Here is a 15,042-nt window from a genome sequence, read left to right as displayed (position 1 = left end):
GTCCACATCATACAAGGAAAAGTACACGCCTCCAGTGAAACCTGAGAACACCCACTTGGACTTAAGAGTTAACTCATTAAGTGCCAAATACTTTGCTAATATCTCCACAACAGAGGAAATAAAAAACCAAGAACGCTTTATTCCACCCTGCCACGAGGGCCCACTGGCAGGAGTATGTATAACGCATACATACCCTCCAGTCCAGGATCAGAAACCGGCGAATCCTCCCAGTGCATGCTCCGGGGGACTTAAACTGAACGACCCCTTTAAGTCGCTGTCCCCTATCTATAGCACTGACTGTTGGAGGGCTATAGAAAGCACAGCTATTCCCAGTAGTCCCATAGCCAAGGAGTCGCGGCAGCCCTGCGTGTGCCTCTCTGCAGAGTCCGGTGAACGTCACTAAAGGGTCCCAGCAGGTCAGACCCCTAGCGATCAGCCCGGTACCACCGATCCTATAGACAGGAGACACCATATTAGATCGGGAAGAACAATGGACCCTGCTGGTAGCAAAGGAATAAGACCCCGAGGGACCATTACATCCCACTTCTAGCACTGGTGAACTGTGAGCTAATCAGGTGACTGGCTGTAACTGACAAACATTCTCTGCCTGCAGCGCCCGGTCCTGGCACAGGTATAGGGGGCGCCACTGAGTCCTGCTGCCGGCTCTGGAGCGTAACGTCAACAAATTTACATCCACTGACAGGAGACAGCGCGGGAGCAAGGCATGTCGGTATCTACAGAGACCTGCGGCCTGTGCTCAGTGATCGCAGAGGTCCCCGCCGACCGTGTACACTGGGAAGCCGCGCACGCCTCCACCAGCTCAGCTGTACTCTGGAGACCAGCACTGCGCGTGCGCCCTCTGCTAGGATCACGTGACCGCTCCCAGCGTGCTCTGCGGCAGTGTCATGGCGGCGCACTGAGGCAGGCGAGCAGCACATGTGTACAGGTGAGAGACGACTCCTCACACAGACCTGGTGCTGATGGACTGACAGCTGGCCTGACATCGATCACTACTGTCACGACATCTCGTCCTATAGATCTCTGCTCCATCCTTTTTGTGTGTTATTATAACTGATCTGCTACCGATCATCACAACCCTCCACCATGAACGTGGTCTTGTGGAGTTTTGCTTTAATGTCTGTGAGACTCCCTTAAAACCACTAATAAAAAAAATGACCTAAACAAATCTTACTGTCCTGTCATGTTGCCAGGTAATTTTTCCTTCATACCTCAGTTGGAATTTTGTTCTCCTGATTCAGTACTTCATATGATTACATGGATGGTGCTATTCAGAACTACAACTTGTCTTGTAAACGACAAGTCTTCATACAGCCATGGAGATGTCTCTTGCTGATCTGTTATTGATGGCCTATCCTAAAAAAGAGGTCATTAATATTAAAGTAGCGAGTAGTGCCTTTAAAGATTCCTCGGGGACATAGGTATGCAATAGTAATAAACTGTGACACTTCCCTACAATCGCATGTACCCACTGCAGTGCTAACCACTGAGCCACCATGCCACCCACTAAATAATCTTTTTATCACCTTCCAGGTTTGCTCCATCCATGGACGTAGTGAGTATCACTTAGAGGGGCTGTCTTTAGGATGGGTCATCACTATCACTATCCCTCCTCAGTCCAAAAACACAGGCTCCTATCACAGACATCTGTGCTGATAACCTGAAAATAGAGAATATCGGTCAGGAAATCCACTCCCAGCCACCAAGTGCTGTGACTCCCATTCCCCCCTGCATTTCCCTTGTCTCTCTCCACATTTGATCCCATCACAGAAGTCGTCTCCAGGCTCCTCTTTTCTTTTCATCCGACCTCATGCACTACCGATCCCATTCCCTCACATCTCCTCCAGTCTCTCCAGTTGTCACTACTCACCTAACTACAATCTTCAATCTCTCCCTCTCCTCTGGCATTTTCCCCGCCTCCTTCAAACACTTTATTATTAAGAAACCCTCTCTTGACCCATCCTGCACCAATAACTACCGACCAGTTTCCAACGTCCCCTTCATCTTTAAATTCTTTGAGAGCCTGGTCTATTCCCGCCATACTCGCTACCTCTCCACTCTCCTAGATCCATCACAATCCGTCTTTCTCCCTCTACTAACTACAAAAACCGCTCTCAAAGTGACTAATGACCTTCTGACAGCAAAACGTAACAGTGACTTCTCCGCAGCTTTCAACACCATCTCCTACTCTCTAGGCTCCACTTAATAGGCATTGAGGACACTACCCTTTCCTCATTCTCTTCATATCTTTCTGACTGCTCCTTCAGTGTATTGCTCGCTAGCTCCACTTTGTCTCCTCTTCCTCTCACTGTCCCTCAGGGCTCAATCCTTGGCCCCCTTCTCTTCTCTCCAATTGGATAGACCATCATCAGATTTGACTTTCAGTACCATCTTTATGTTGTGTAAGGTAGCGCTCACTGAGTGCGTTGGGGGAACACTCCACTTGGCTGCGATATTGATGCATGCAGGAACACTTTCCATTTAAACAGTCTAGTGCAGTTTATTATGCCTTCATAAACCGCTGAGGAACATGTTACACGTCACATGCTTACACAATGTCTATCACAATCCTTGGTACATGGCTTTAACACGCTGTCACTAAACACGCTGGACCGCATTGTCCAGTTACCGTGGGTGACCGCACGCCGAACAGTTCATTAATGTCCATAGAACATCACGGGCACCAACAGTTATATCCCCATGTCCGGGGTTACCTCGCAGGAGCTCCTGCTCCAGATACCGACTCTTTGGTAGTCCTCTCTCTCAGGGAAGCTTCCGAACTGGGATCACCGTCCCGGACAACGCCTTGCTCACCAGGCCACCTGGCAGTCCAGATCCACAGACGTACAGTAGCTCCCCCAATGCAGTGCCGTCACTGACTCTGCAAACTCACGGGGTCTATCTGTGTGCTATTCACGACGTCCTTCCCCACTTTGGAACTGTCCAACACACAGGCCTCACTAGGTGTTATTCAGGGATCCGACCCTCCTCCCAGAGTCTCCCAACACACCGGCCACCAGGTCCAGGGCCTCAGCGGGTGCTATTCAGGACGTCCGTCCCCTCCTGAGACTGTCCAACACTCACGCCTCAACAGGTCCTAGTTCACAGCACGTGCTCCAGGGATCTGATCCTCCTTCCAGGATCTCCCAACACTGACCCTCCAGGACCTTACACCCTGAACCACTCAGGTACACACTCTCTCCCTTGTGACCAGACCTCAGGCACATTATATGGTACATAACCACACCCACAGGTGAGGTATGGATCACATGGTCATGACCTCACTACATGTCCTATTCCACACATACAGCCACACACATACAGGCTTTACTTTGGGCGTTCAGACACACACCCCGGGTGGGTTTGTAGGTGACTGGTCCCACCCATCTCACCAAGTCACCTGGAAGCTTCCCTAATACACAGTAACAAACCCTCAGCAGTAGATCTGCTGATCAATACACATTCCAGCTTCCATCACAGTTCCACCCACCCTGTGATACATATCGGCCATTTACAATCCTGCCACTCATCATTTCCCCTTCACAATAAAGGAAACGCCTGCATGCATGTCCTGGGAAGGCCATACAGCGCTCCCTAGCTGTCACGGGTCACTGCATCACAGCTGATGACACAACTATACACGTCATCCCCCGACCTTGCCCATGCTGTACTACAGAACACCAGTGACTGTCTGTCTGCAGTCGCCAACATCATTTCTGCTCTGTACTCAACCTCTCCAAAACTGAACTTCTTCGGCTCCCGCCATCTACTAACCTCCCTAAATCAGACATCTTCCTCTCCGTGGGTGGCACCATAATAACACCTACGCTGCAGGCGCGCTGTCTGGGTGTTATTGTTGACACCAATTTTTCCTTCACATCCCATATACAATCTCTTGTCCGCTCTTGCCACTTACACCTAAAGAACATCTCTAGAATCCACTCCTTTCTCACCATGGAAACCACAAACCCTCACTGGTGCCCTTATCCACTCTCGCCTGGACTACTGCAGCGCTCTATTAATTGGACTCCCCCCTCACTCGACTTTCCCCTCTCCTGTCATCCTTAATGCAACAGCCAGGGTCGACTAGCAGTACTCGAACGCGTCCGCTCTTCGCCAGTCGTTACTCTGGCTGCCCATTCATTATAGGATCCAATTCAAACTGCTTATTCTCACCCACAAAGCTCTCCACAGTGCAGCACCCTTCTACATCTCCTCCCTCATTTCTGTCTATCGGCCTAACCGACTGCTGCGCTCTGCAAACGACTTTCTACTAACCTCTGCACTATTCCATACCTCCCACTCCCGACTCCAAGACTTCTCCCGCGTAGTGCCAATCCTCTGGAATGCTCTACCCCAAGAAATTAGGACTATGCACAGCTTACATAGTTTTGGGCGCTCCCACAAAACACATCTGTTCAGAGCGGCCTGTAACGTTCCCTAAGCAAAGTCCTTTCGTGTGTGTGTGACCCTTCACTATCTATCTGAGAATAATCATCCAAGAAATCCACCACACCCAACAGCACTACAAATTCTGGCTGGTGACTACCTCATGCAGCTTTTATCAATACCCCACTCTCTCAAGATGGCTGGACCATCATTGTAAAGAAGAACCTGTACTTTGTGTCTCCCACCCCTCATTGTAGATTGTAAGCTCTCACAAGCAGGGTCGTCTAACTTTGCTTTAATTATTGTATTATTTTAACCCCTTAATGACAGCCAATAAGTCTTTTAACTGACCTGAGATATAAGAGAATATCATCCCTATACAGGTGACAATCCAGCAGCTGTCGCCTGCACACTATAGCTGACAACTTGCTGCATCAGCCATGATCAGTGTTGTCATTGTCCATATATCTTTAACCTCTTAGATGCTGCTGTCAATAATGACTATATCATATAAATGTTTAACCCCTTAGTGACGGAGCCAGTTTGCAGCTTAATGACCAGGCCAATTTTTACAATTCTGACCACTGTCACTTTATGAGGTTATAACTCTGGAACGCTTTAATGGATCCTGCTGATTCTGAGATTGTTTTTTCGTGACATATTGTACTTCATGATAGTGGTAAAATTTCTTCGATAAGTCTTGTGTTTATTTATGAAAAAAACGGAAATATGGCGAAAATTTTGAAAATTTTAAAACTTTAAATTTTTATGCCCTTAAATCAGTGTGATGTGTCACACAAATTTCTTAATAAATAATATTTCCCACATGTCTACTTTACATCAGCACAATTTTGGAAGCAAAATTTTTTTTTGTTAGGAAGTTATAAGGGTTAAAAGTTGACCAGCGATTTCTCATTTTTACAACAAAATTTACAAAACCATTTTCTTTAGGGACCACATCATATAGTCATTGTGAGGGGTGTACATGACAGAAAATACCCAAAAGTGGCACCATTCTAAAAACTAAACCCCTCAAGGTGCTCAAAACCACATTTAAGAACTTTATTAACCCTTTACTTGCTTCACAGGAACTAAAGCAATGTGGAAGGAATACATTTACATTTAACTTTTTTTTGCAAAAAATTTACTTCAAAACCAATTTTTTTATTTTCTCAAGTGTTAAAAGAGAAAATCAACCACAAAATTTGTTGTAAAGTTTCTCCTGAATACGCCGATACCCCATATGTGGGGTAAACCACTTTTTCAGCACACGGCAGAGCTCGCAAGGGATGGAGCGCCGTTTGACTTTTTCAACGCAGAATTGGCTGGAATTGAGATCGGATGCCATGTTGCGTTCGGAGAGCCCTTAATGTGCCTAAACAATTTAAACCTCCAACAAGTGACCCCATTTTGGAAACTAGACCCCTTAAGGAACTTATCTAAATGTGTGGTGAGCACTTTGAACCTTCATGTGCTTCACAGAAGTTTATACCGTAGAGCCGTGGAAATAAAAAATCAATTTTTTTCCACAAAAATCATCTTTTCGCCCCGAAATTTTTATTTTTACAAGGGTGACAGGAGAAATCATACCCCCACAGTTGTTGTGCGATTTGTCCTGAGTACGCTGATACCCATATGTGGGGGGGAACCACTGTTTGGGCGCATGGGAGAGCTTGGAAGGGAAGGAGTGCCATTTTGGAATGCAGACTTTGATGGAATGGTCTGCGAGCATCATGTTGCGTTTGTAGAGCCCCTGATGGGCTTATCTAGATGTGTGGTGAGCACTTTGAACCCCCAAGCGCTTCACAGAAGTTTATAAACGCAGAGCCGTGAAAATAAAGTCTTTTTTTATTTCCACAAAAGTGATTTTTTTAGACCTCCAAAGTTGGTAAATAGTGGAAACCCCTCAATTCTTGCTCCAACCCTAACCCCAACACACCCCTAACCCTAATTCCAATCCTAATCCCTAATCCTAATTCTAACCCTAATCCTAGTTCGCCCTAACCCTAATTCTAACCCTAGCCCTAACCCTAGGCCTAACCCTAATGGAAAACTGAAAAAAAAATATTTTCTTTATTTTGTTATGTTGGCCTAGTTTATCATAGTGATCAAAATGAATGAATGGAATCTGCCAGCCAGAGCCTGCAGATTCCCGGCGGGCGCACTGCGCATGCGCCCGCCATTTTCTCCGGATCCAAGATGGCGGCGCCCATCGGAGGACGCCGGCGGGACACAGGACCACCGGGAGGGGACCCTGAACCACGTAGAAGTACCGGGGGGGATATCGGGGACCCTCTTTCTCTCTCCTCTGATGTGCGATCACATCAGAGGAAAGAGAAATTAAATGCAAAATCGTGGCTTTTTTTTTGCGGTCGCTGTTATAGTGTTAATAACGGCGATCGCAAAAGCGGGGTCGGCAAAAACCGACCCAATTCATGTTCTCTGGGGTCTCAGCTACCCCCTTCAGCCGAGACCCCGGAGAAAATCCGACACTGGGGGGCGCTATTTACTTACTCCTCAGCGCCGTGAATTCACTGCGCTGTGGTTTAAGTACCCTTTATTACCGCCGTTAAAAGGTGTATCGGCGGTCATTAAGGGGTTAAAAGAGTGGGCTTCTCCCTCTTTATCCCCATCGACACCCTGAGATCATGATTGTGTGGTCCTGATATTTGCCATGGCACTTCATGAGCAAATAGCGGCCTTAGAGTCTGCCGGCTACAGCGGCCTGTTCAGAAGTCAGCGACATTTAGGTGGTATAAGCAAACTTTTTCATTCCTATCATGCCACTTTGTATTAATTCCTGAACAGCACCTGAAGGGTTAATAAGCTACCTGACAGCAGTTTTCAATATGTTGATGGATGCCGTTTTTAAAATTGTATCACATTTGTGGTTTTCCAATATATAGGACCCCTAAAGTCACTTCAAACCTGGATTGGTCCCTAAAAAAAGCAATTTTGTAAATTTCCATGAAAAAATGAAAAATTGCTGCTACATTTTTAAACCTCCTAAAATGCTAACAAAATAAAATAGCATTTTGCAAATGGTGCTGATGTAAAGCAGACGTGGGAAATGTTATTTATTAATGTTTTTGTGTGGTATGACTATACGGATTAAAGGGATAATCATTCAAAGTTTGAAAATTGCTAATTTTTTACATTTTTGGCAAGTTTCTGATATTTTTTATAAATAAACACAAAACATAAATTTACCTTTATCATAAAGTATAATGTGTCACGAAAAAACAATCTCAAAATCACTGGAATTTGTAGACGTATTCCAGAGTAATCACCACATAAAGGGACACTGGTCAGAATTTAAAAATTTGGCTCTGTCACTAAGGGGTTAAACGTTGTTACTTATGAACTGTTAAACTGTAAAGCGCTGCTGAATATGTTGGCGCTATATAAATAAAGATTATTATTAATAATTCTTGTGTGCTCACCAGCCATAAGCTGTTATAGGACCCTAGCTAGACTTAAAGTACCACGCCATCTTTTTTTTTTTTTTTTTTTTTTACTCCACTGCTGGAGTGGTGTCACTAATGCGTGGTCGCTGCATTTACTCTCATACTTACCTGCAGATGTCTTCATCTTTTATCTGCACCGCTCTGGTCAGTCTCCAGCAGTTTGTGACCTGCCAGATCGCTTCGCTGTTTGCTGGGTGATCCGGAAGGCACAAGAACGAGGCTCTCATAGACTTACATTGAGAGCTAGTGACCGTTAACGCATGACTTCTGGTCAGTCAGACATTATCCCAAAATGATCGATTAGGACCGCAGCAGTATCAGGAAGAGCTGAAGACAGTGGCTGGTAAACATAATATTAGGGGCCAGGGACAGAAACTAGTGGCACCACTCCAGTGGTGAAAAGAAAAAAAAAACCAAAACAAAATGCTGGCGCGATGTTTTAATATTTAGTAAACCTACCTCTCCTGGACCAAAAGCCTACAATTTAAAGGGCAAATAACCTGAATGCACTCCTGAACCTTTGCATACTACAGCATCCAGTTACCCAATGCCTGACTGCAGCATCCCCTTATATACAGTATCGGTGGTCATGCACAATTGCCATGGAGCGTCTGCCAGGATTGGGCATGTTCCATTTTTGTGCATTCAGCATTAGATTCGGTGCTCTGTCCGTGCACACCCTGGGGAATGTATAATGTCCCGCTTTCTTACCAGATGTACAGTTGTGGCCAAAAGTATTGACACCCCTGCAATTCTGTCAGATAATACTCAGTTTCTTCCTGAAAATGATTGTAAACACAAATTCTTTGGTATTATTATCTTCATTTAATTTGTCTTAAATGAAAAAAACACAAAAGAGAATGAAGCAAAAAGCAAAACATTGATCATTTCACACAAAACTCCAAAAATGGGCCAGACAAAAGTATTGGCACCCTCAGCCTAATACTTGGTTGCACAACCTTTAGCCAAAATAACTGCGACCAACCGCTTCCGGTAACCATCAATGAGTTTCTTACAATGCTCTGCTGGAATTTTAGACTATTCTTCTTTGGCAAACTGCTCCACGTCCCTGATATTAGAAGGGTGCCTTCTCCAAACTGCCATTTTTAGATCTCTCCACAGGTGTTCTATGGGATTCAGGTCTGGACTCATTGCTGGCCACCTTAGAAGTCTCCAGTGCTTTCTGTCAAACCATTTTCTAGTGCTTTTTGAAGTGTGTTTTGGGTCATTGTCCTGCTGGAAGACCCATGACCTCTGAGGGAGACCCAGCTTTCTCACACTGGGCCCTACATTATGCTGCAGAATTTGTTGGTAGTCTTCAGACTTCATAATGCCATGAACACGGTCAAGCAGTCCAGTGCCAGAGGCAGCAAAGCAACCCCAAAACATCAGGGAACCTCCGCCATGTTTGACTGTAGGGACCGTGTTCTTTTCTTTGAATGCCTCTTTTTTTCTCCTGTAAACTCTATGTTGATGCCTTTGCCCAAAAAGCTCTACTTTTGTCTCATCTGACCAGAGAACATTCTTCCAAAACGTTTTAGGCTTTTTCAGGTAAGTTTTGGCAAACTTCAGCCTGGCTTTTTTATGTTTCGGGGTAAGAAGTGGGGTCTTCCTGGGTCTCCTACCATACAGTCCCTTTTCATTCAGACGCCGATGGATAGTACGGGTTGACACTGTTTTACCCTCGGACTGCAGGGCAGCTTGAACTTGTTTGGATGTTAGTCGAGGTTCTTTATCCAACATCCGCACAATCTTGCTTTGAAATCTCTTGTCAATTTTTCTTTTCCGTCCACATCTATGGAGGTTAGCCACAGTGCCATGGGCTTTAAACTTCTTGATGACACGGTAGACACAGGAACATTCTGGTCTTTGGAGATGGACTTGTAGCCTTGAGATTGCTCATGCTTCCTCACAATTTGGTTTCTCAAGTCCTCAGACAGTTCTTTGGTCTTCTTTCTTTTCTCCATGCTCAATGTGGCACACACAAGGACACAGGACAGAGGTTGAGTCAACTTTAATCCATGTCAACTGGCTGCAAGTGTGATTTAGTTATTGCCAACACCTGTTAGGTGCCACAGGTAAGTTACAGGTGCTGTTAATTACACAAATTAGAGAAGCATCACATGATTTTTCGAACAGTGCCAATACTTTTGTCCACCCTCTTTTTTATGTTTGGTGTGGAATTATATCCAATTTGGCTTTAGGACAATTCTTTTTGTGTTTTTTCATTTAAGACAAATTAAATGAAGATAATAATACCAAAGAATTTGTGTTTTCAATCATTTTCAGGAAGAAACTGAGTATTATCTGACAGAATTGCAGGGGTGTCAATACTTTTGGCCACAACTGTAAGTTGCTAGCCTGGCACTAGGACTGTCTAGCTACTGTTCAGCTGTAATAGTAGCATCACCGTTCTGTTCCTTGTGTGAGGGATCAGCTCTCAGGAAGACACTGGTTCACACACTGGACTTAATTTGTTGGTTCAAAACAAACAGGCAGCTTATTTAAAAGTTCATAAACCATCTGAGTTACAGAATAAAGCAGCCTCTTCCAGGTAAATAAGGTAGATAGAAGGAGATGTGGATGTTACCACGTGCTGCTGTAGAAATCACCATCCCAAAATATGGATATAAAGATGATATTTTATTCACTATTCTCTCAACGCGTTTTGAAGTTCACATAACTTCTTCCTTAGGAGATGCATTAGTCTTATGCACATACAGCAGCACATACAAGGCCTCCTCACCTTGCAAAACACAAAACATGCAGAGCAAGTGAGACAGCCCCAGCTTTCTTAAATCAGAGCTGGACTGGCAGTAAATGAGCAGCCAATCCTACCCAGCGGCTCATAAAGCCCGGACCCATAAACCAGGCTCATTAAAACACCTCTCAGCACTAAGTGTGCTGAAGCCTGCTTCTCCTTGTCCTACATCACCGAAGTTTGGCACCTCGGGGACAAATACCTCCAATCCACAACCTCACTACCTGTCCAGCTGCCACCTTACATTTGTAACATCAGCAAATGATTGTCTGTGATTTTGCTTGTAACCCAAATATTTTTTAAAGAGATATTTTTTTCGATCGTTGAGCTTTAACTTGCAGCATTTCGTCTACACAGTGGCTCAAAAACTACCGTCTGGATCTCTTTTAGGAGAGTCCTTTTCTTCAGAGAACCTCAGTGGAGTGAACACGTCAGTATCAAACCTTTGAGACATAACAAGAGCCCATAATTGTAACTCGGCACATAGACTAGTTGTGCTGTGCCCCAGTGTGACATCAGTCTGTTCCAGCAGGTGACCTGTGACATTGGCATCTTGTGACTCATTAACATGGTGCTTAGGATTAATTACAGTGTCCCTTTTAATTACACATTAGATCTCACTGACTTTTTGCACCTCTGACTTTACCTTCACTATATCGGTTGGTTGCACAGTGCCCTACAATGCCACCATCCTATGACACCTCAGTCTGTCTTTGTGGGCACAGTTGTCACCAACTCTCCTTCAGAGGGAGATAAGACTTTGCCCTGCATGCCCTTGTTCTAAACTGTGATCAGCGATGCAATAACTTGTCCTGTTCTGGCCCGTACATGAATTCACTGTTCTCTATATATCTTTGTTTATGTTTCAGACGTTTGAGTTCTTATCAAGCCGTGATCGACTCTTGTTTGCTGTCCCACATCTTCTCACCTGTGTCGTCCTGAACCGATCACTATAAATGCAGGCCATGCTGGAGCTGGACGTCCTCCGGGGCTTTCAGTCATCTCCACAGAATGATCAGTATGAGACAAATGCTGGTAAGAGGCACAACCCTTATACACAGGATTTCCAACTTCTAGTGTATCGCGAGTTATTGACCATATTGCCTAAATGTCATTAAATCTTTCTGGTGGTCGCACAGAAACTCAAGTCATGTTCTAATATTCTGCAAGGAGACATATTGCTTGGGTCATGTTATATTACTATGGGGGACACGGGAATAAAAGGATCATGCGCCATCAGATATCCCACCTCCAGTTTCTGCCCACCAACAGGGCAAGTAACTGATGCTTTTGAGTAGCCAGATTTGAGCACTTTGCTCAGAAATACTGAGCCATGACATAATATTACGATTTTACTAGCAGCCTCAGGGTTGTTATATGAGACCACCCTACAGGGTACCGCATCACAAATGTCCATATTGTGAGTAACTGCTATGACAGTTTCATTTTTCTTACTTGTATTGTTAGGCTAAGTAAAATGGGTTGACCGGGACTAACATATTGATAGGATTACTCGTCAATCAGGATCTGGGGTTGTGTGAAGTGATCCGCTCTTTCCTAGTCCTCTCGCATTACCGACCGCCAAAGAGCTATTCGGAAGCATTTCTCCCTCACCAGAAAACTCAGCAGGACCTACTGGCTGCTGTTGGAGAAATCTGTAGCCGTCTGTAGCCCCCCTGTGATAGCAGTAACTGGGGGATTTCAATGGCTAGACATGATGTAACCTCCAGTTATGGTAGGGTTCGCCCATATTTCTAACAGTCCACTTTAAACTAAAACTACATTTTAGCTAAGGCCATGTTCGCACTTATGTTTGAAGCCAAGTTTGATGGAAGCACAGCACAGAATGCAGCACTATTATTGTGGCAGAATGCCACCTTTCTCCATAAAGCTGTTATTGAAATTTCTGCCTGTAAGCACCATTATTAAGTGGACATCAGCTGAGTCATGAATCTGAAGACCACAAACACTGCTGCAATAACTATGATAAAACCACTAGTGATATTGCTTTGCCTAGGAAAATTTAGAAAGGTCCGCCTGCGTTTTTAAAGACATCGCGTGCACATAACGTAAGTCATACACTTCAGAAATGTGTGAGTAGCAGCATGTCAGATCTTGGGATCAGAGCATCTCAATCTTTTCAGTCTATTGTGTTTTTCATGAAATTCCCAATTACAATGGAGCTCCTGTCCCACAAGTAGTGCAGTGGTGCTCTTGTGCGGACACCGCTCCTCTCTAACAGGGCAGGTCAGAGCTCCGTTCTTGGGAATGGTGGGAGTCCTCGCAGCCATGACTTGGTAGGATATTTGAGTTTTTCAAAAGACAACATAGCTCATATTTATTACTTGAGCTTTTTAAGCAAATCAACTGTAAGGGTAAATTCACACGTTATGCACTTTAAAATCCCATCCACACGTAGGGGATAAAATTCACACAGAATAATGAGCATGTGGCGGGTTTTCAGTTGCTCACAGACAGGAAAAAGGACTTAAAAATCCTGTAAAAAAATTTTAAGAAAACACATCATGAAAAGTAGCCTCACCAAACTTTGTCAAATGACCAATGCACTAGCAGGACACAGCAGGCTCCCACCGATAAAGGCTGGAGCAGCACTGGTGCCCTCCACTGATGAAAACAGCCACCCTATCACTAAAATAGTGATGATGAAGGTGTTAGCTGCCTAGAGTGGAAAAAAGCACACAGATAGGGCTTGCTTAGGACATAGGTCACACAGGAAAGTGCGACCTGTGCTGCTCCAGCCTTTATCTGTGGGAGCCTGCTGCATTCTGTTAATGCATTGGTCATTTGACAAGGTTTGGTGAGGCTACTTTTCATGATGTGTTTTCTTAAAGGGGTTGTCCGGGCTTTTCACATAATCTCAGTACATATCTGGGCTGCAGAATTATGACAAGAAGTAATTTACTTTCTGTCACTAGTTTGCACTGTTTTCTAGATATTCTGAGCAGAACGTCCAAGGGGGGGTGTTATGGCACTGAAATAAGAACTAGTCGTAACCTCCTACTCTACTCCAAACCTGCCCTCTATAGCAACAACCCCACCCTCCATAGCTACAGGCCCTCCCCGTCCACATGAAGAATCGTCTGTATTCTGGGACAGGCTGCTCCCATCAGTATTTGTGTCATTAGAGACACAGTGCTCACACATACACTGCACCAAATCTGCTGCTGTGTGAAGACATCAGTGACACAGAGCCGTCTCATTCACACAGCAGAGGCTTTGTCACACAATATTACATCAGTGACTGCGATCCCCTGTGCAGATTAGAAGCTGCAGACCCCCATCACTGGCCATCACAGTCTGTTCTCACTGCTGCCAGCAGCCTGGGACAGTGAGGGAAGGAATTACTGATAATAAGTTATGTATTGTAATCATGGAGTGGCCCAGAATACAGGACAATTTTCCCTCCTCACTAGTTTCGCTTTCCATAGATAACTGTTCAGCGTGTGTCTGGGGGAGGAGCATCTCTCTGCTGTCTGCACTGAGGCTGCTGGAGGGGAAGAATTCGTTACTGTGTGATGAGGGCTGCTTTATGTGGACGGGGAGGGCCTGTAGCTATGGAGGGTGGGGTTGTTGCTACAGAGGGCAGGTTTGGAGTAGAGTAGGAGGTTACGACTAGTTCTCATTTCAATGCCATAACACCCTCCCCCCCCTTGGACGTTCTGTTCAGAATATCTAGAAAACCGTGCAAACTAGTGACAGAAAGTAAATTACTTATTGTCATAATTCTGCAGCCCAGATATGTACTGAGATTATGTGAAAAGCCCGGACAACCCCTTTAAAGGGTTTTCAGTTGCATAGCATATCCATTGATTGTTTTGTGTAAACCAAATAAATTGTCACCCATGAAATGACACCTTCAAAAGGGACAGAGATGGCCCCACACTGTGCTTGGCCCTGAACTTATATCCTGTCATCTTGTTCAGTACTACTGACATGAATGGAGCGGCAGCAATAGTGACAGCAGTGCTGCTGTATTCAAACTCATTGCATTAACAAAGAAATGGATATTGGGACCCCCAATTTGGTAATCAATGGAACCCCGGCAATCAGACTGTCTTGACCCCACAGGGGGTCAGTCAGCGGATAGCACAACACACAATCAACAGGACTGTAAAGGGGAGAGGAAGGCCCTAACAATAGGGAATGAGGGATGGGACACCTCTTGAGCTCCATCCTGAGCCTGTCCCTGCACTCCCCTAACACCCTAAGCGGGTCCCCCCCCCCCGCCGCCATCACGAACCTTGTCCCTCGCTGTCACCTCACACTGCCCTGGCTAGTGCATTGGCTGGCAAGGGAGCTAGCGTCGCCACTGCAGATGGTACAAACACAGGGAGTGGTGACAAGCACTAGACAGACAAGGTAAAAACACAAAACTTGGCTCCAGGC

The 15,042-nt window shown here is 45.1% G+C and overlaps 1 protein-coding gene across 2 annotated transcripts in view; it reads left to right on the top strand.

The window, feature by feature from the left end:
- Positions 1–368: 368 nt before the first annotated feature.
- TTC27 (tetratricopeptide repeat domain 27) overlaps positions 369–15,042 on the top strand; it is a 635,517-nt gene continuing 620,843 nt past the window's right edge. The window contains exons 1-3 of one of the 2 annotated variants that reach the window (XM_073557610.1): positions 369–946; positions 1,552–1,573; positions 11,505–11,670. In XM_073557610.1, coding sequence (XP_073413711.1) covers positions 11,592–11,670 — 79 coding nt within the window. In that variant the 5' untranslated portion in view covers positions 369–946; positions 1,552–1,573; positions 11,505–11,591. The remainder of the gene's footprint in view (positions 947–1,551; positions 1,574–11,504; positions 11,671–15,042) is intronic. The other variant, XM_073557609.1, reaches the window with a different exon arrangement.

This window comes from Dendrobates tinctorius, unplaced genomic scaffold (genome assembly GCF_039654945.1).
Source record: "Dendrobates tinctorius isolate UK_male_01 unplaced genomic scaffold, ASM3965494v1 ptg000250l, whole genome shotgun sequence".
Classification (NCBI taxonomy): Eukaryota; Metazoa; Chordata; class Amphibia; order Anura; family Dendrobatidae; genus Dendrobates; species Dendrobates tinctorius.
The sequence above is the reverse complement of the archived record's forward strand: the minus strand, read 5'-3'. Positions and strand labels throughout refer to the sequence as shown.